Genomic DNA, 17948 nt, shown 5'->3' on the forward strand with positions numbered 1-17948 from the left:
CTTACCACATAGTACAGCTGAGTGTAAAGCACGCCATACTCCCCAGCCCATGAAGGCAGGGCATGCTAATACCAGTACAACTATCAGGAAAGCATGGAGTTGCACCCAAGGAGACTGCCAGATCGGACGTTTCGAAAGCAGATCGTTCGCCTCGGCATCACTCGCTGGGTGGATCGACGGCGAAACCGCTGTTGAATGTTCGATCTTGGAAACCGGGAACGGATACGCCTGTGTTGGCCACGCTGGCGACTTCTTCTCACTCTCGAAGGAAACAGACCCAGACAGCATACAACGTCCAGAATGCAAACCTCAACCAATGCACCGGCAGCCTAGCCCTACGGTAGCCCCTTTGTCTTGTGGTCGCCCAACATCAAACAATGTCGGGGGCAACTGCTGCAGCGTCTATGGTAGACGGTACTGTCGCAGCGTTGGTGCAGGTTGGTTGGGCAAGAGCCGAGCTTCCATGTGGCTCGTGGGCGAGATAGTTCGCTGCTGCTCACGTTGTAGCGAAATGTCTGGATCCGGGCGCGTAAGTACTAGTAGTTGGTATATCCTGTCATTGCCTCCGTTCTCAAGCCAACCTGTCGCACGGCCAATACGGCACTCCCAGGCCTTCCATTGCAGGTAACAAGTATCGTTTTGCGCTGTGACAAACCAGGGAATATCCAGAACGGCAGCCTGAACTTCGAATATTGATAGACCCCCGACTCATTCATTTCCAGATGAGCTTCACAGTAAAAGCCGCCTTGGGTCCTTGGTGTATTAGCGTTAGTAGCGGCTAAACGTATTGCTTCTCTCATCGCCTCGTGATATCAATTGGCTGCCGTGACTATATATATGACTGCGCTTGATGAAATGCGCAGACCGTCCGAAGTGTTTGATTTCCAGTATCTGCCTGGTACTTAGGTAGCGCATTGGGTCGTTTTTTGAATTTCGGTGGTTTGTAGTTTCCCGCCAGTTGCCCATTGAGAGCAATACAAGACGGACAGGCCCTGAATACCGGGGTTTAAGTAAGGTATGTCCACGATGAGAGCAAACATCCCAAGCTTCCATCCCCCGTGCCTCCTCCAGAGTACCCGGTCGCCGTTGACCCGTGATGTGGGGTCGGAACGGAAGAAGGTGGGGTTCCCGTTACGGCCGGGACTCCGTGAGCTCCATGTACAGGACAGCCCCTGAGGATTGTTAGCGCGGAACCTACGACAGGGGTCTTCACAACCCCGAAAGAACACTCTTAAACCACAAAACAGAGCTGATTCAACGCAAAAGGATAGAGCGTCTTGCAATACTCCGAAAGGCTGAGTCCATCAGTACATTTTTTCCGGAGAAAAACTGACCGTTTTGACGTTGAGATTGAGATTTTGGGGCTGAACCCTGGTCTTTAAGTCAGACGCTAACGAACTATCAGGGGTCCGACTGTACTGCACCGGTATTGTAATCTGGACTATCTGTCAGGGGTCAGGTAGTGTATTGTTCCCGAAGGCTTGGGCCCCGAAATAGTGCATCAATCTTAGGGATCCAGAGCCGCGCTCCTCTCCTATCACGTCCTTAGTCCCTACCTTCCAGTACCTTGCGGGTTGCTACAGAGTAGAGCTTGGTCTCATGTCTATATCTTCAGATTTATATGTAGTTTGCCTCTATTTATCCCCTACCTACTGTCTGCTAGCGTCTGTATGTACATACCTACAATGTACTTGTTTTCAAGTCCCCGCTGATGTACTAGTAAGGTATTGTACAATACCTGTATTTCCATCCCCTCAGACGCGCAAGCCTGTCGCGCACCCAATTATGATCTGACCGCCGAATCCCCGCGCCAAGCTGCGGATGTCCCGCACACCCGGTATCAGATGGACATCCTGGGGTGGTGTTTCACATGCTGATGAACAGAAACCCCGTTGACCTTTCGGCATTGCGTCTTACTAGCAACTGCTAGCAGGATTTCCAAATATTACTAGTACTGTCTTTTGGCTGGCATCCATATTCTCATATCCCTTGGTGTTCTTGTGACTTGCCGTGCGGCGGGAAGTACACTCAGTGTACCTACTTGTAGCATCAGATAGGGCTAACAGCCAAGGCGGAGTGGGGCTCTTGGCTGCAGCCGCTGCCGAAGCGGAGCCAAGGCGACCCGCTCAGCCGCTTCATGCCTTCGACAACCGCAAGTGGTCAATGCCGTCAGCATGGCCGCGTCATTCTCTCCATCCCATATTCCGAGCCCTTCCTTCGAATTACGTCGAGCAAGGCTGATATATCCTATGACATCTTCGGCTCTCAAGATGCGTCAACATCACCCTCCATGCCTGCGGCGCTTGTTTCGTTGCTTCAGCGTCAAGGAGGCCTTACAAAACCTAAATGCATTCACACCTTTCCAGGAAAGCCAATATCAGTGGCATAGGTAGACAGCCGTGCGGCTAGAATCCCCTCTTAAGTAATGTACCGTCTGATGATGGACCCTGAAAGCGAAGGCCCGGGATGGGTAAACTTAGCTGCAATCAGGGTCCCCCGCTACGGCTTTGGCTCCGTCCGTTGGATCCCATGTATGCGCATCCGCTCGGTCCCCCTCCGTTTCGCCTTGTATATACCAACACTCAGCCCCATCGCCTGAGCAGTTCGCCACCGCGGCCACCTTATATACCATCCAACCTACCTCGTCCATTCCATCCAATCATCCAAAATCACCCACATTCATTCTGTTCTCAGTAGCATACCCAACGTGCCACTCCCACTCGTTTACACGATCCATCTATCGTTTATCCAGTACACGCTCCGTTTTGACACACATGAAGACGACTTTACTATTTGCCGGAGCGGCCTTGCTCACTCAGATTGGAAATGGCCTATCCGTACCACGGAGGCGGGATGGATTGAAGGTGGTTGGCTTGCCGACCGAGAGACGGGCGGCCCGGAATCCGGTACACAGAGACGAGCTGCGGAAACGAGGATCTCTCGCCGTAGGGATCGACAATAAGGAAACAATCTACTTCATCAACGCGACTATCGGCACGCCAGGCACGTCGGTAAGGTTACACCTCGACACGGGCAGCAGCGATCTGTGGGTCAACACTCCCACCTCGCAGCTTTGCGCAGAGTCCAGTGACCCATGCCGCTTTGCGGGCACCTACACGGCAAACTCCTCGTCAACGTACGAGTACATCAGCAGCTACTTCAACATTTCGTACATCGACGGCTCCGGGGCAAGTGGAGATTACGTATCCGACACAGTCACCATCGGCGGCCAGAAGGTGGAAAGGTTACAGTTCGGTGTCGGTTACTCCAGCGCCAACACGCAAGGGATTCTCGGAATCGGCTACCCGGCAAATGAGGTCCAGGTCAACCGCGCCCGCCTCGCTCCCTACAAGAACCTCCCCGCTCAGATGGTGGCTGATGGCTTGATCAAGTCCAGCGCCTACAGCTTGTGGTTAAACGATCTGGACGCCAGCACAGGCAACATCCTTTTCGGCGGTGTCGACTCCGAAAAGTACACCCCGCCATTGCTCTCCCTCCCCGTGGAAGCCGAATCTGGCGTCTACTCGGAATTCATGATCACCCTCACTGATCTCACGCTCGGCAACACAACCATCGCTTCTGACCTCGCGCTCGCGGTGCTCCTCGACACCGGCTCCTCCCTAACCTACCTGCCCGACAGCCTCGTCCAGAACATCTACACGGAGATCAACGCCGTCTACGACCGCAACATCAGCGCCGCCTACGTGCCGTGCGCCCTCGCCTCCGACAGCACCAAGCGCGTGGACTTCACCTTCACCTCGGCCACCATCGCGGTCGAGATGAACGAACTGGTCCTCGACATCTTCACCTCGACGGGCCAGCGCCCCAGGTTCTCCAACGGCGTGGAGGCATGCGTGTTCGGCATCAGCCCCGCGGGGACCAGCATCAACGTGCTGGGCGATACCTTTCTCCGGTCGGCCTATGTCGTGTACGATCTCGATAACAACTACATCTCGCTGGCGCAGACCAGGTTCAATGCCACCGCGACGAAGGTGCGGGAGATCGGGACGGGAGAGGATTCGGTTCCCGGGGCCACCAAGGTGGCGAACCCTGTGCGGGCGACCGAGGGGTTGAGGGCGCCCGGCAGTGCTACTGCCCCCGAGGTCCCGGATTCCCAGGGGGCGAAGTTGGGTGACCGCAAGCGCAAGTCGGTGGCCGCGTTGATCCCGCTGCTTATTGCGGCATTGATTTTACTGTAGAGGACCCGGGGTGGTGTGCAATGTGCTATACGGCTTGGTTTGGGTTTTCGATCCATTGAATATACCACCTACTGCATTTTGGTTGGCGTTATTGGCCGTGGGTCCGGTAAGAGGATATGGGGGTCAAGGACTCGGAACGGCGTTGGATGTTTGAAAAACAGGCTCTGCATGGTTTGGATCGGTTTTGGATTTGGGAGCATGGCTCATGCATGTAAAGACTTCTTTTAACCTCATGGAGATGGGTCAGGACTGAGATTAGAACTGTATGATATGATTGAAAATTACGCATTCGCAATAGCTTGTACGGAGACGCATTTCATCCGGTGCCCTCCACACCATGTCGGCATGAATGCGCCTGCCATCTCGCTCTATCAAGGCACGGTGTGACGACTCAGGCCCACACTGTTGTCCGTACGTGTCGCTAGGTCGGAGATAACTTTTAACTCCTGGATGCCGCTTAGTTACATCCGGGCTGCGATCATTGGCCTGTGACCCACCCAGACGACATGTCTCGCAGGCCGTTGCGTCCCCACCACGCACAGGGTACATACACACAGCACAGAAGATACTACTCGAATGGAGAAGGCTGTACGAACGGCAGTAAGAGCCCGGCTATGGCTCCCATTTCTCATTCTTCTGCGTAAACGGAGGTAACGGAGATATGCGTCGAGGGCCTTCTCGGCTCGGGAAAGAACAAGAACCCGCTACCGAGTCTCCTGGTTCAGGTTGTATCCAGCTGTTAGAAGAACCAAGCTATTCATCCTTCGATGTCGATGGACCGTCGATTTGTAAACTGGGCATAATCGATCCGTCCCGCTGCTCCGTGTAACCCCCCGTAGCTTCATTGTGGGGTTTGTGAACTTGTGTATCTCCCTGGTGGATGAATGATTCATACTACCCCGAGCTCACACACTGTAACACTAGAGCAATTGGTCGTGGAGTTGATGATTATGGGAAGCCATGAGTTTCTTAGTGCCGGAACCACGAAGAAGCCCGGTTCCCGAGCAGTTAAGGCGTATATAAAGCCTTATCTGAACGAGTTTCAGCTCGGCCAACTGTACAGACAGCTTCATCATCACTCTTGCAGGTCGAGCCCTACTCGAGTCGCAGGACCCAGCGTTCGCTGAATCTGAAGCCCCGATACCAGAACGTCAATCGTGAATATGGCTCCAAAATACGCCAAAGACCAGCCCGCGGGTTTCACCAACCGCATCGAGCGTGTTGCCATCGTCGGAGTAAGCCTCCTCCTGCGGAACGGCACCCTCTGTCTCCCTTCCCGGGACAGTCAGCGCTGACACGGTACTGATCCTGTTCAAAATAGGCTGGCGGTCATCTCGGGAAATACTTCGCTCAAGAACTGGTCAAGACTGGTCGCCACACGGTTACGGCCTTGACCCGCGTCGGAAGCAAGAGCCAGCTCGCCGACGGCGTGAGGGCGGTCCCCGTCAATTACGACCATGAGAAGAGCCTTGTTAGCGCCCTGCAAGGGCAGCAGTTTCTCATCATCACCCTGCCAGCCACCGCCGCTCCGGAGACGCACTCTAAGATCGTGCAGGCCGCCGCCAAGGCTGGCGTCCCCTACATCATGCCAAACTATTTCGCCGGGGACTTCGCCAACGAAAGGCTCATGAACGAGGAAATGCTGGTTGGCAATCCTGCTAAGACCTTTGCGGAGATCGAGGCGACGGGCGTCTCGTCGTGGATCGCCATGGTCTGCGGCCTGTGGTACGAGTGGAGCTTGGTGCTGGGCCCGATCTGGCTCGGCTTCGACCACCAGAACAAGAAGATGACCTTCTATGACGACGGCACCACCAAGGCCAACCTCACCAGCTTCGAGCAGTGTGGGCGCGCGGTGGCCGCTCTGCTGAGCCTCAAGGAGCTGCCGGACGACGAGGCCGACACCAGCCCGACCGTGAGCAGCTGGCGCAACAAGCCGCTGTACATCTCCAGCTTCCTGATCAGCCAGAAGGACATGTTTGAGAGCTGGAAGCGGGCGACGGGCGAGACGGACGCCGACTGGACGATCGAGTACGAGCCCGCCCAGGAGCGCTACCAGAGAGGCATTGCGCAGATGCGCAGCGCGACGGACCCCTTGTCCAAGCGCATGGGCGCTGCGACGGCAGCTTTTGTCAGGCTGTTCTTCCGCAGCGGGGACGGCGACTATGAGAGCACCCGCGGTCTGGCGAACGACGCGCTTGGGCTGCCGAAGGACGACTTGGATGAGCGGACGGCAGGCGCCAAGAAGATGCTCGATGAGGGCTTCGTGCAATGGGTGTTCTCGACGACTCTCAGCGCCGAGGATCACAGTGAATTGGCACGAAAGAAATGAGCAAAGATAATTGAGAGCTATGTAGTGGTCGGTTTTAGTCAAACACTCGGACTATTTTGCTGGAACTTTAGTGCCTCAAACAGCACTTGGATCTGGCGCATGTGAACATTCGATGCTGCCTTGAAGTCCGAGTCATTACTTGGGGGTCCGAGCGTTTTTCACTGAGACTCCAAAGCGCACGTGACTCCGTGTTGCACAGAAGGTGAGCCTGCCTGGAACCCTGGGGCCTGGACAAGGTTAATAAAAGCCCCACATTTCTACTAGTACTGATGGGTCTCTTGGTACTTCGTAACTTCAACAACTCAAGGACCAACAACTCGCATCAAGATGGCATATGGCGCAGGGAAACCGCTGGCCTCTCCCGCAGGCAATGGCTTGCTGGACAAGGACGTGGAATTTCCCAAAGGTCCTGAAGACACCATCTCAGCGCTGCGCTGGTCGCCTGTGGGCAATCATCTGGCGGCCTCGTCCTGGGATGGCAAGGTCTACATCTACGATGCCTCAAACTCGACATCAACTGCCAGTATCCGGGGCGTCGCAGCCATCACTGTCGGCGCTCCTGTGCTCGGCTGCGACTTTAGTAAGGTAAGTCCGACATGACGTTTCTAACCCCACAGCTCCCGATCGATCCAAAGTATGAACAAACACGAACGGTTCCAATATAGGCAAGTCGACAATGACTGATCTGGCGATACTTTGGTGGACATAAACTAACACTGGTGCAGGACGGAACCATCGCGGTCGGCGCAGCCGCAGACAAGACCATCCACCTCATGGACCTCAACTCGAGCCAGACCATGAAGCTGGAAGGCCACACCGCGCCTGTCCGCACAGTCCGCTTCGTCGAAGTCCCCTCCGCCAACGCGCCCATCATTGCGTCGGGCTCCTGGGACAAGACCGTGCGCTACTGGGACCTGCGCCAGCCTCAGTCCATTGGCACGCTCCAGCTGTCGGAGCGCGTCTACGCCATGGATGCTGCCGGGCCGCTACTCTTCGCCGCCACAGCCGACAACCAACTCCACTTCGTCGACCTGCGCGCCAACCCGCTCCAGCTGTGGAGATCCACCAAATCCCCGCTGGCGCGCCAGACAACCGCCGCCTCGGTCTGCTCCGACGGTTCCCGCTGGGCCGTTAGCAGCATCGAAGGCCGGGCGGCGGCCCAAGCCGCTGATGAGAAGGATAAGAAGAGGTAAATCTCCCCCTGACAAACCCCTACCTCCATTCCCATCTGTAAAAACAAAAAAGAAAACGGCCAACTAACCCCCCCAAAACAGGTTCCAAGACCTGACCTTTAAATGCCACCGCGAACCGTCCCCCGCCAAGAAGAACCAGACCGACGTCTACGCCGTCAACGCCCTCTGCTATTCCCCGGCCCACAAGGACGTGCTCGCCACGGGCGGGTCCGACGGCACCTATAACGTCTGGGACGTGGTGACCCACCGCCGCCTGCGCTCCTTCCCCAGGGCGAGCGGGCCCGTCACGGCGCTGAGCTTCAGGCCTGACGGCATGGCTCTTGCGTATGCGGTCGGCTACGATTGGTCGAAGGGGTACACGCACAACAAGCCTGAGACGGAGAAGAAGATTGTTCTGCGTATCCTTGGGGAGGCGCCCAAGAAGTGAGAGCGAAGCGGAGAGGGGAGACTGGGTAATATCGGGACCTGGTAACTGTATTTTCTGTGGAGGATTATGGGCTATGGACCATACAGTATCGGGGAAATGGACTGGCCAATGGGATGGCAGAGCATAAACTGCTCGCTCAACGGAAAGGCTTGGTGAACATGGGATCCGGAGGAGGCAGCTGTTGATTGTTGGATTCGCATGGTCCTGTGAGCTTGTTGGAGAGGAAGGGAGGGTAGTGTGGGAGCTTGATATTCCTGTTTTTCTGTTTCCGGGGAAGACCTCAGGGCGCACAGCGTGGTGGGAGAGCGAGAACATATCATGTGAGCATGGATTGAGTGGTTTATGAACTAGGGCCTCATGATGTCGGGCATCAGCAACAGCGAGGTGGAATACAGATTGATGATGATTCAATTGCCGGCCTGTTCTGCAGCATAGGCCGCGCGCAAAATACAGCGAGATTCCGAGATTCTCTTATTTCCACCTTGCTCAGCATCTCTGCATTCCAGGCGCCAGGACTTCACATCAAGGTACGTAAATAGCAACATGAACCAGCAGAAGGACACAACCGTAACATAGCAGCTCTGTTTAATCTCTCTTTCTCCCCCCTCTATGCGTACCTCTCTCTCCCTCTGCCAATACCTCTTTATGTGACGTCTCTGTGTGCGCAAAGTTAGGTAGGTACCTTAGTTCATGAAACTTTTAAACCCCCTTCCTTCCTCCCCTGTACCTCCTGGTATGGTATGGCCTCACAAGTTGAGAACAGACATGAGAGGAGCGCGAGGAGGAATTAAAATAACAACGAGTCGAGAGAGCCCATCCCATCACATCATACCATCTCTGGCCAGACCAAGCCCCAACCCAAGATCAGCCATGACCGTATATGCTCAACGAGTACCAGACAAGACAGACACACAGCAAAACCGGCGGACTTTCTCAGCCCCTAATAGACACAAAAGCAGTACTCGAAAAACAAGACACATTGTCATCTGCCGGAGCCCGAGAGTAAGGTAGTAGCAAGTTGAGATCAGAAATGGCGGTTATTTTACCATTTCTATCATATCTCTCTCCATCCACAACCCCTGGGGAATCGCATGTTTCAGGCAAGGCGGATGTATCCTCCTATTTTTATGTCTTTCTCATCAGAACCCATCGCAGATCAAAAAGCGCGCAATATCCCATTCCCGGAAAACTAAAAGAATAAACATCTACCATGGGCAAAAATATGCCCAGGAGAGGTCCCCGTGTAACTCCTTCCCTCCTGTCTCTTCTCTTCTTTTGCCCCGATTTTCCCATGTCATTGACCCAGTAATCGACAGTGTCCTTTACAATTAAGATACCGGTTATTTGTGCGTATTTGTCAAAAGTCGCATGGTACAAGAAATGTATGAGATGTTCCCCCGCCCCAAGGAAACTCATGTCTTGTCTCACGTCTTCAGTTCGTGACCAGACCCGAGGGTGCCCCATGTCGTCATCAATGAGAGGAGGATGTCTGGAGAACCGAAGCAAAGCCCGTGTATGTGTGCGTTGCTGAATTAGAAAGGGTCTAACCCGAAAAAAACCTGCATGGCCACGAAGGAAAAAGGCGAGAGGCTCTTAAATTAGAGTTCGCTTATCTGTGGCTGGCCTGGCGTGACGTTCTCTCCGCCTTTGCAGAGTTGAGTCTTGGCATGTTCGGCAGCAGCCTCGGCACCGGCTCCGTTAGGGCACGGTGGGCAGCTCGATGGTGTGCTCAAGGGACTGGCCGAGTCCATGGTCAGGTTTGGGGTTGGAGCCGCCGAGTTGACATCGACGCGCAGCCCTGGAGATGTAGGGGCGGTCGACGCTGGCGTGGAATCTCTCGTGCGGCCTGCGGGGACTGAGAATTCGGAGATGACTCGATCAATCGCCGTGGTCTGCCTCCCTGTATTTCCGGCTTTCCGCAGCGATTGGAGATGCGCCCTCAACTTGTCAAGCAACACCTCTCTGTCCTGGGGCTGAAGGTTCTTGACCAATTTTTCTTGCGCATTGTCAGCATCGCAAGAAATACGGTATGGTAAAGTGCGGAAAGACTTACGAACGACGTAGTTCCCATATTGATCCTTGGTCAACTGGAAGAGTGGACAGTTATCATCTCCACCGCCGATGAGCTGGTCCCTGATCGCCCGTTGTTCCTCGACCGTGCCGTAAACGATGCACTTCTCGACCACATTCGACGCACATTTGTTTCTCGAAAGCGTCAGAAGCTGGGGGATGACGAGGCGGATAATCCGCGAACGGTCCTCGGCCTTCCCCTTCTCGATGACGTGCTGGACGACATAGTTACCGTAGGAGTCCGTAATCAGTGTCTGGGCCGAGTTATGCAACTCCTGCGTCACGACGGCCTTGTCCGCTTCAGTCCCGTGCTCGAGAATCCTCTGGATAACCCGGCAGCCGAACTGGTGGGAAGCGAGCTCGCATATGCGACCCGTGAAGGCGTCCATGATGAACGCGATGTGTTGACGTGGGACCAGCGCGATGGCCTGCTGGACCACGTGGTTTCCTTGCTGGTGCTTGGCCAGATTTACAATCTCTGGCTCCAGCTCCTTCACCAGCTCGGCCTGTTGTTCAACCAGCAGATGTTCAAGAGCCTGCTCTCGGTTAGCTTCGGCGAAGGCAGGTGCAGGTTCGCTCTGCGGATCACTTACCTTTTGGACGACTCGGCAGGCGTAGGCCTGCTTTGAGAGATCGACCACTTTGCCCTTCATTGCACCCGCCAGCACCTTTTTCTGGACCTGATTCCCGTGCTCGAAGAACCTTTGGATCACGTAATTACCGAACAGATCCTTCATCAGTTGGATGGCATTTGGCTCAATCTCCCGGAAGACCTGGTCCTTCTCATCACTGTTCGCCGTCTCGAGTTTGTGCTGGATGAAGCGCGAGCCTTGTTGATCACCGCTGAACTCGGTAATGTGCCCTATGATGTCCTGTAGTCCTTGTCAGTGAAGTGTCTTGTCTCCGAAATCAAACGAGGGTTTCCTACCCTGAGCTCGTAGCGTCTATTTGACTTCGGGCTGGATTTGTGGAATTCGTCCAGAAGCACACTCCTGAAGGCCTTCCCTGGGTCCTGGTCTGCGGCTGGACGGATCGGGACCGCGCCAGCCCCCAGGGCGAAATGGGCCATAGGCATGGCAAAGCCCGGAAGATGAGCGGGGCTCCCTGGCGCGGGAAATTGACCGTAAATTTGAGTATAGTGGTCATACCCTCCAGTGTAATACGCGTCTTGGAAGAAAGGCATTTGGGGCTGTTGTGTGAAGGCCGGTCCTATGCCTCGCCGACCGAGGTCTGGGCCCATCCTCACCTCTCGCGAACCCGGTCTCGACCATGGATCGGCAGTGTCTGCTAGGCCTCTGGGACTGTTCAACGCACCGCCCACGCGGTAGGCATTCCCAGAAGGCGAGCTTCGGCCCACGATAGAGCCTCGCTTCTCGACACCCGTGCCGATCGTATACGCGCCATGTCCCTGTCCGCTTCCCCAAGGCTGCGATCCGGGGTTGAATTCGAAATTTTGGGCCCCGTTCGTGAACGATAGAACGTTCGATGCGCCATCCACCATTGCGCCACGGCCGTTGTCCATCGTCAGCCTCGCAAGGGATTCAGCTAGCTGTTCATCAGCCTGCCGCCCAGCATTCGAGTCGAAGCCTCTCGTGTTGTGCGAGACAAACGAGGAGCCGGCGAGCGATGGTCGTTGGGAGTGCCTGCCTGGTGCACCAGGAATGCCATAATTGTAATCACCATACGGGTTCGTATGGCCGTGGAGGTCGGACTCGGGATGACTCGAAACGGAGTTGCGTGAAGGTCCGCTTCCAACTGCGTTCAGCATCGACGACTCCTGTGCCTGTCGCTGGACGGCCAAGAACTTTTCAAGCCTATCGACATCGGCCGGCTTGAACTGGCCGAAAGGAGCGAAACTCTCATCGTCGTCCTCATAGCCCGGGAAAGTGGAGACGTTCTTGAAGGCATTGCTCGAGGAGTCGAGGGCAGATGAAGGCGTGGGCTTTGAGCCCAGCAACCCTCGGGGGCCGATTGCTGAAGTCGCTGTATAATACGCAGTATTCATGTCCTGACCGGAGGCATCGGACCGGCTTCTTGGGGACGTGTTCCCGGACAGAGTACGTGACTGTGTGTTGTCCGCTGTATTCCAGGTGTCCGATCGGCCGGGCCACGGATCTGCTTCAGATGTGGCAGCAAGGGCGCCGGACCCTGAAGGGCCCGTCAGGTTGCTAGCATCTGTAAACCCGTCAGGCCTCCTCACATCCGATGGCAACAGCGATCCGCGTGCCGACGAACCTCTGGGCGCAACCGCGTCTCTGTTCCTAGCAAAGGCTCCGATGGCGCTGTTATTCCATGGGCCATTTGATGGATACGGCCCCATGGAGAATCCGCTTGAGAGCTGTGGCGGCCTTTCGGTGTTGTTCGACATGGTGGTGTAATTCGGTAACCGACTTGGCCGTGTCTGCTTTGGTATCCGGAGGTTAGCTCGCTATGGCAGATGCGAACGTGACAAGAGCCTGGTGCGGCTCGTGTCCGGGAGTGGGCAGAATGTTGCCAAATAGGGCGCAATACGGTTATGATATTAAGAAAGGAACGTACCGTGTTTGCCATTATCGGCAATCGGAGTGTGCTGTGACCTTAGTGTATAAGGTGGGTATCGTGGTGGAATGGTCGTGGATGTATGGAAGTTGGCACGGAAGCCTGTCCGGCCAAGGTTATTATAACGCGGGTAGCTGCAGGCGTAGCTATCGAACGCAACGCAGCGTATGTGCCGCCGAATGAGTTGACTTCAAATGTATTGACGCCTTGGACTTGGAATATATGTGCCGGGTATCGAACGAAGGTGTGAGATGTCGGAATCGATTTTGGGAGGGGCTGCGAAATACTTGAAGTGAAAGTCAGCACATCGGAACCAAGCAGCTGGGAAGGGCGGTGGTGTGGGGGAAGGGAGGGTTGGTAAGGCTGATGTGTCCCACACTGCGCGCAGCGAGAGCCCGGAGGTAGGTGGGGAGGGGGATGGTGCTCCGAAGCCTGGCCTCTTCACACTCCCTTAGACGCAAGGGCGCTGACGGTGCTTGGGAGGGACGGGCGCGGTCGCGCGCGTGTGAGTCCCGTGTGGCATGCAAGCACTTACTGCCCTTATTACTGTAGGCTGTAAAGGAAGCTGCCGCAGGGCCCACACACCACACACCCGAACACCCGATACTTCTCTAATGAGATCTTTGCGAGGTGCACGCAGTGCAGATGGGTAAAACGGGAGAAGGGCGATGCGCCGTGTGCAAGGGAATAAGCACAGATGGTGGAGGATAGAGAGAGATAAGGCATGCAAGTTATTAGATAGGGAGAACCAACCTATGTTAAGGTGACCGACTTCACTGTCCCACCTCGGGGCGGCCAAAACGAGAGAGGATGCCCAGCTGTCGTTATTAGCGGTGCTTTCGAGAGAATGCAGGAGGCGACCAACGCCAACCGGCGGTTGGCGACCTGGGAGGAGGGGCCCTTTTCCCTCGATGGGAAACGCAAGGCGACCAGGGGGTGGGATTGGCAGGGATGAGCTGCGTCGAGTCTGCGGGTCCAGAAGCTGGGCAGGGCAGGGCGAGCACACGACAGGGTAGGACTCGGAAAGGGAAGGCTCGAAAGTGTCAATGTGTCGGCCGCTTAAAAATGAGGGCCGGGGTGCGCTAAGATCCAGCTTGGTTTGAATTCGGGGGTTCCAGCGAGGAGTGGACGATGGACCCCAAAAGCCGTTTTTGTGGGGGAATCTCAGAGCCGGCGTCTCAAGTTCTGTGCCTTTTTTTAGGCAAGTGCCTTCCAGACCCGTGGTGGAGCGGGATGCGGCAACTTGTGAGATGATGGAAACCTTAACGTTAACTTTTAAGGTGCTCCTGACCTGCCCTGACCAGGAATCGGATGCACCAACTTGATTGAGATGAGATCCAGAACCAGTACTGCAGCGAGAGGAGCCCGTGACGCTGTGAGTGAATTGCGAAGAGCCTGATTGTGGATGCGGGTTCTTTTCCTTTCTTTATTGAGGTCACACTGTTCACTGATCGGCAGAGCGTGGCCTGCTCCGTCTCACTTGTGCACGTAGCCGCAATTGATGTTGTCGCTGTTGCGAAATCGTGTTGCATTCAGGCGTACACCCGACAGTAGGCTGCGCCAAGCGAAAGCAGCTGGCTCCGGGCCGTTCAAGGCAACCACCCCGGTGAATGGGTCTTCCCCGGTCCCCACACACAAGGCTGCAAGTGCCGTGGCGAGATGACAAGAAAATGTTGTTCGAGACTCCCGTTGGCGGTTGGCGATAGCGGCCGGTGGAGGTTTAGGATCGCAGTTGGGAACAAGACGAGAAGAGACGAGAGAGATTCGCGAGTCGAGGTCCTAAAGAGCCTAGATGTCATGCGGGCCACCGAAAGCCCGCTAGTGACACTAACCGGGGCGACGTCTTCTGTGTGCAACACCTGTTGGGACTGCAGCCAGTGGAGAGAGATGTTGTTGGTAAAGCTTTTCCCTCATCCCCTAGCACCACTCGTCATTCTCCAGTCTGTGCGTCCGTGGGTTTCTTTTCGTGCAGCGAAAGGGCAACAGTATCGCACCATGCCCAACATGCAAACGCTTACGGCCGGGGGGTACACTCCACCACTGAGACTCGCGCTGCCGTGTTGGCTGACTTCGCCGTCCCAGATGCAAGGTTGTTGGCGGTGATGTTGGATGTCAAACTGGTTGGGCGGCTTCTGGGCCAGTCCGGAAGCAAGCGATTGGCGATCTCGAAGCACAGGGGCAGGGGGTCCACGCTCAATCTGAGTGATCTGTGCCGCTATGCGCCTTCGTTTTGTTTGTTAGCTGAACGCATCTACATGTATATGTTGGCAATTAAGATTGTTTGAGCTAGACGTCAATACCTACCTACTTACACAGTGCTCAGTGAGGTGGTTGCAGCCGAACTTTGAAGGGGCGGGTGATTCCACTGCAGTCCCTTCAGATCCCCGAGGTATGCCGAATCGTCGCTCAGAACCAATTCTTGACAGAAGAAAATGGAGAAATAAAGAAAGGCCGGCGCGCGTATGCTCAAGTGGATTTGTAGTTCAGAAGAGTCAGGAATTGTATGTACACATACACATACATATCCAGTAGACCAGGCTGTTGTCTCCCTCAGAAGCCAGAACAGACCGGGGCGCAGACATAACTCCCTGTGAGCCAAGGGAACTCACCCTTCTAATGTATGCAAACCTCGTGCGGCACTCTCCCTCGGGAATCGACATAATTCAAAGGACTGCTCTACACGTGTATGTGTATACCTAGTATGCAGGAACGTACGAAAACGGAAACGGAAGTCTCCGATCTGCGTGTAAGGAGACAGGACAGCATCTGCATAGCGTCAAGATAAGACAGTATTATGTCAGTGCAACCATTTGCCCTCTCCTTCATTCTAGCATCTCTGTCTTGTCCAGCAATAACACCATTGGCATGGAGAACAATAGGGAGAACCCAAAAGCGTCCTTTGTACAAGCCTGGTGTTCGGTGTGTCGATGTGTGACCATGCGAGGCAAGAGATGTCATCACCGTGACCATCTGCTCCTATTCTGGAAAAGTTTCATGCCCGTCAACACGCTAGTAGAGGAATGTCCTCATCTCCGCTGCTGTGGCGGGCCGAGAACTCACGGCGGATCGGCACAGATGTCTTAAGTGTCTTAACCCGGGCCCCCACGATCGATCGACCTAGATGCGTCTCTGTGCACACTGGCCGTGAATCTGGGGAAGACCAGGCCGCCTTCCGCCATTGTGGTACCTGCCAAAATCTTAACCTGGGATGTGTCAACTCTGTATGTACTGTACATAGGTACTGTAGGTAGCTTCTCCTGAAACAAGCGCAGCATCCGCTCTGCCGCCCTTCCGCCTCTGGGTCTGGGGCCGCCTCCCGTCCCAAACTAAGAGAGTTGTGTGCAACTCGAGCCAAATGGGCTCCCCCATGCACAGCCCCCATTCTCAAAGACTTCCGGCATCCGGTACGCCGCCCTTGTGCGTTTGACAGAGGCGCTCTCTAAGCCTTGACAACAGGTCGCCAAAGTCCAGGTCACCCAGAGCTACACCCGAGCACAGCTGTGTAGGGGTGTGGATGTCTTGGATGGCCAGGGTTTTGTGGCCGTGTTTCAGGAAACGGAACGCCAACTGCGACAGCTGGAAACAGCGCAGAACACAACACAGCAGCGATGCTCCGCACATGCTGCCTGGCATCGCTTGCAAGACATGTCGTTTTGAGTTGGGTATTGGCAGAGCGTGACTTCATTACACGGCCAGCAGCTCTGCCATTTGGCGGCGCCGACTTGCAGGATCTGAAAGGGGCACGGGACACCTATCGGGAGGTGAGAGTGTAAGATTGGCCCGGCCGTTGATCTTTCAACCGTCCTCAAGACCTACCGGTGCCGACTTTGAGTGTTGACAGATATATCATTCTCCAGCCCAGCGCAGTCGTTTGGCCAGTACATAGCTCTACCTTGGTTTGCTGTCGGGTAAGCTAACCTACGTCCTCGGCTTTGGACAGGTTGTCGCTCGTGATAGAGGCGGTGCTAACGGACTTAATGGTAGTGGCTCAAAGTAAACGATTGCGTGATACACGGCGAAAACCTAACAGCACAACCCTATCTTGGCTGGTTGGTGGCTTGGGACGACGGAGCCAGGATATGAGTTGGGTTCACTATGATTGAGACTTCCGGTCGGTTCCGAAGAACGGTAACGGGCCTTGTGTCCTCGGTAAGTGTGAAGGGAACACGTCAGGCAACGCACCATCTTCACCGCGGACAAGGAGGCAAGGCCAGGCGAGACCGAGACACAGGTAGCAGGATGAAGCACCGAGATGTCCCTGTGCTCGCTTGCCACACGGTCCTTAATTTCTCGTCCTATAACGGTTTTGGTGTGCCACCGGTTGAGGCAGAGCAACTGACATGTGAGACGACAGCGTTGCTGACCGGAAACTATGATGCCATCTCCGGGTGTGAAGTCCATGACCATAAAAAGGCGGGCGGGTATCCTGAAGTGCGCCAAGGGTGGCAAGCCGGAGCGGCCCGGCCACGGTTGCCATATATGCTGGGCCGGAATCATACTGGGAGAAGCAGAGCTTTCCCGTTCCGCTCATCTCATGCGTAACCAGGTCCTGGGTCAGTTCTGATGGTCGTACTTAAACAGCCGACTGCTTCCGCTTCGCTTGCCGAAGAGGATCCAGTACGTTCAGCTCTCAGGCATTCGCTTCTGACTGTAGGGCAACAGTCATCCGCAATGTGCCGAGAGGGAAGGTGATCAATGCTGAGGGGTTGTCGCCACTAATGAAGTCCTGTAAGAAATCGATAGCTGTCAGGCGGGCAGATAAATCCTAGGTCAGTGAAGAGGGGAAGTCCAGGACTTGTCTCTCTACGAGGAGAGAATGGGTTACAGCTTCGACGATTCAAGTGTCTGGCGGTCACACCTCTCACGATTGACTGCCGTCGACGCAGCATATTGAATGATTATGAGGCGGCTGATTACCAAAAGTGGATACTGAGCGGCTAACTCGCTGGGCCTTCCAAAGCGAGACAGGCACAATGTTTGTCAGCTACCTAGCTGCAAGAACAACTCTAAACACAGCATTGACAAGCAACCACATCATCAATGTCAGATCGGGAGCCAACTCGATCACTTGGCTTTTGCTTTCCATCTTCCAGAAATGCAAAGACGACCGTTTTCCCCACCAAAGTAATGAGCAGTGGATGTTTCTTCATGCTGACCAGGGGACCGGGCGGGGTGCTTCTGGTCTGGCCCTG

General features: G+C 55.2%; 5 protein-coding genes across 5 annotated transcripts; 3 read left to right on the forward strand and 2 right to left on the reverse strand.

Moving 5' to 3' along the window:
• The first annotated feature begins 2584 nt into the window (after positions 1-2584).
• B0T15DRAFT_306263 (aspartic peptidase domain-containing protein) lies at positions 2585-4243 on the forward strand. Its single transcript, XM_062863871.1, has one exon. It carries the CDS (start codon positions 2775-2777, stop codon positions 4197-4199), a length of 1425 nt encoding a protein of 474 aa, XP_062718244.1. The 5' UTR covers positions 2585-2774; the 3' UTR covers positions 4200-4243.
• Positions 4244-5055: 812 nt separating this feature from the next.
• On the forward strand, positions 5056-6642 carry B0T15DRAFT_306271 (uncharacterized protein). Its single transcript, XM_062863872.1, has 2 exons — positions 5056-5434; positions 5521-6642. The coding sequence occupies exons 1-2, from the start codon at positions 5363-5365 to the stop codon at positions 6526-6528; spliced, it is 1080 nt and encodes a 359-aa protein (XP_062718245.1). The 5' UTR covers positions 5056-5362; the 3' UTR covers positions 6529-6642.
• Positions 6643-6855: 213 nt separating this feature from the next.
• B0T15DRAFT_496931 (WD40-repeat-containing domain protein) lies at positions 6856-8148 on the forward strand (the record flags this gene model as incomplete). Its single annotated transcript, XM_062867225.1, has 3 exons — positions 6856-7113; positions 7254-7717; positions 7803-8148. 3 exons carry the CDS (start codon positions 6856-6858, stop codon positions 8146-8148), a joined length of 1068 nt encoding a protein of 355 aa, XP_062718246.1.
• A 1551-nt stretch (positions 8149-9699) lies between these two features.
• B0T15DRAFT_543027 (armadillo-type protein) lies at positions 9700-13042 on the reverse strand. The gene is made up of 5 exons (XM_062869955.1): positions 12757-13042; positions 11147-12619; positions 10812-11090; positions 10202-10754; positions 9700-10144 (listed from the first exon to the last, which is right to left on the reverse strand). The coding sequence occupies exons 1-5, from the start codon at positions 12766-12768 to the stop codon at positions 9747-9749; spliced, it is 2715 nt and encodes a 904-aa protein (XP_062718247.1). The 5' UTR covers positions 12769-13042; the 3' UTR covers positions 9700-9746.
• B0T15DRAFT_306732 (uncharacterized protein) lies at positions 12649-14723 on the reverse strand. Its single transcript, XM_062863875.1, has 3 exons — positions 14078-14723; positions 13510-13998; positions 12649-13042 (listed from the first exon to the last, which is right to left on the reverse strand). Exons 1-3 carry the CDS (start codon positions 14286-14288, stop codon positions 12903-12905), a joined length of 840 nt encoding a protein of 279 aa, XP_062718248.1. The 5' UTR covers positions 14289-14723; the 3' UTR covers positions 12649-12902.
• Positions 14724-17948: the final 3225 nt, after the last annotated feature.

This window comes from Chaetomium strumarium (assembly GCF_033439665.1).
Source record: "Chaetomium strumarium strain CBS 333.67 chromosome Unknown B0T15scaffold_7, whole genome shotgun sequence".
In the NCBI taxonomy this organism is placed as follows: domain Eukaryota; kingdom Fungi; phylum Ascomycota; class Sordariomycetes; order Sordariales; family Chaetomiaceae; genus Chaetomium; species Chaetomium strumarium.

Bases quoted from the DNA above. Each gene is read 5' to 3' on its own strand.
- B0T15DRAFT_543027 (XM_062869955.1), bottom strand. The intron at 11,091-11,146 runs GTAGGAAACCCT...CAAGGACTACAG, and splicing joins ATAGACGCTACGAGCTCAGG to GACATCATAGGGCACATTAC. The intron at 10,145-10,201 runs GTAAGTCTTTCC...ACAATGCGCAAG, and splicing joins ATATGGGAACTACGTCGTTC to AAAAATTGGTCAAGAACCTT.
- B0T15DRAFT_306732 (XM_062863875.1), bottom strand. From the start codon at position 14,288: ATGCAACACGATTTCGCAACAGCGACAACATCAATTGCGGCTACGTGC. The intron at 13,999-14,077 runs GTTGGTGCATCC...TCATCTCACAAG, and splicing joins CTGGATCTCATCTCAATCAA to TTGCCGCATCCCGCTCCACC. The intron at 13,043-13,509 runs GTTGGTTCTCCC...TTTCACTTCAAG, and splicing joins AGTCGGTCACCTTAACATAG to TATTTCGCAGCCCCTCCCAA.
- B0T15DRAFT_306271 (XM_062863872.1), top strand. From the start codon at position 5,363: ATGGCTCCAAAATACGCCAAAGACCAGCCCGCGGGTTTCACCAACCGC. The intron at 5,435-5,520 runs GTAAGCCTCCTC...TGTTCAAAATAG, and splicing joins AGCGTGTTGCCATCGTCGGA to GCTGGCGGTCATCTCGGGAA.
- B0T15DRAFT_306263 (XM_062863871.1), top strand. From the start codon at position 2,775: ATGAAGACGACTTTACTATTTGCCGGAGCGGCCTTGCTCACTCAGATT.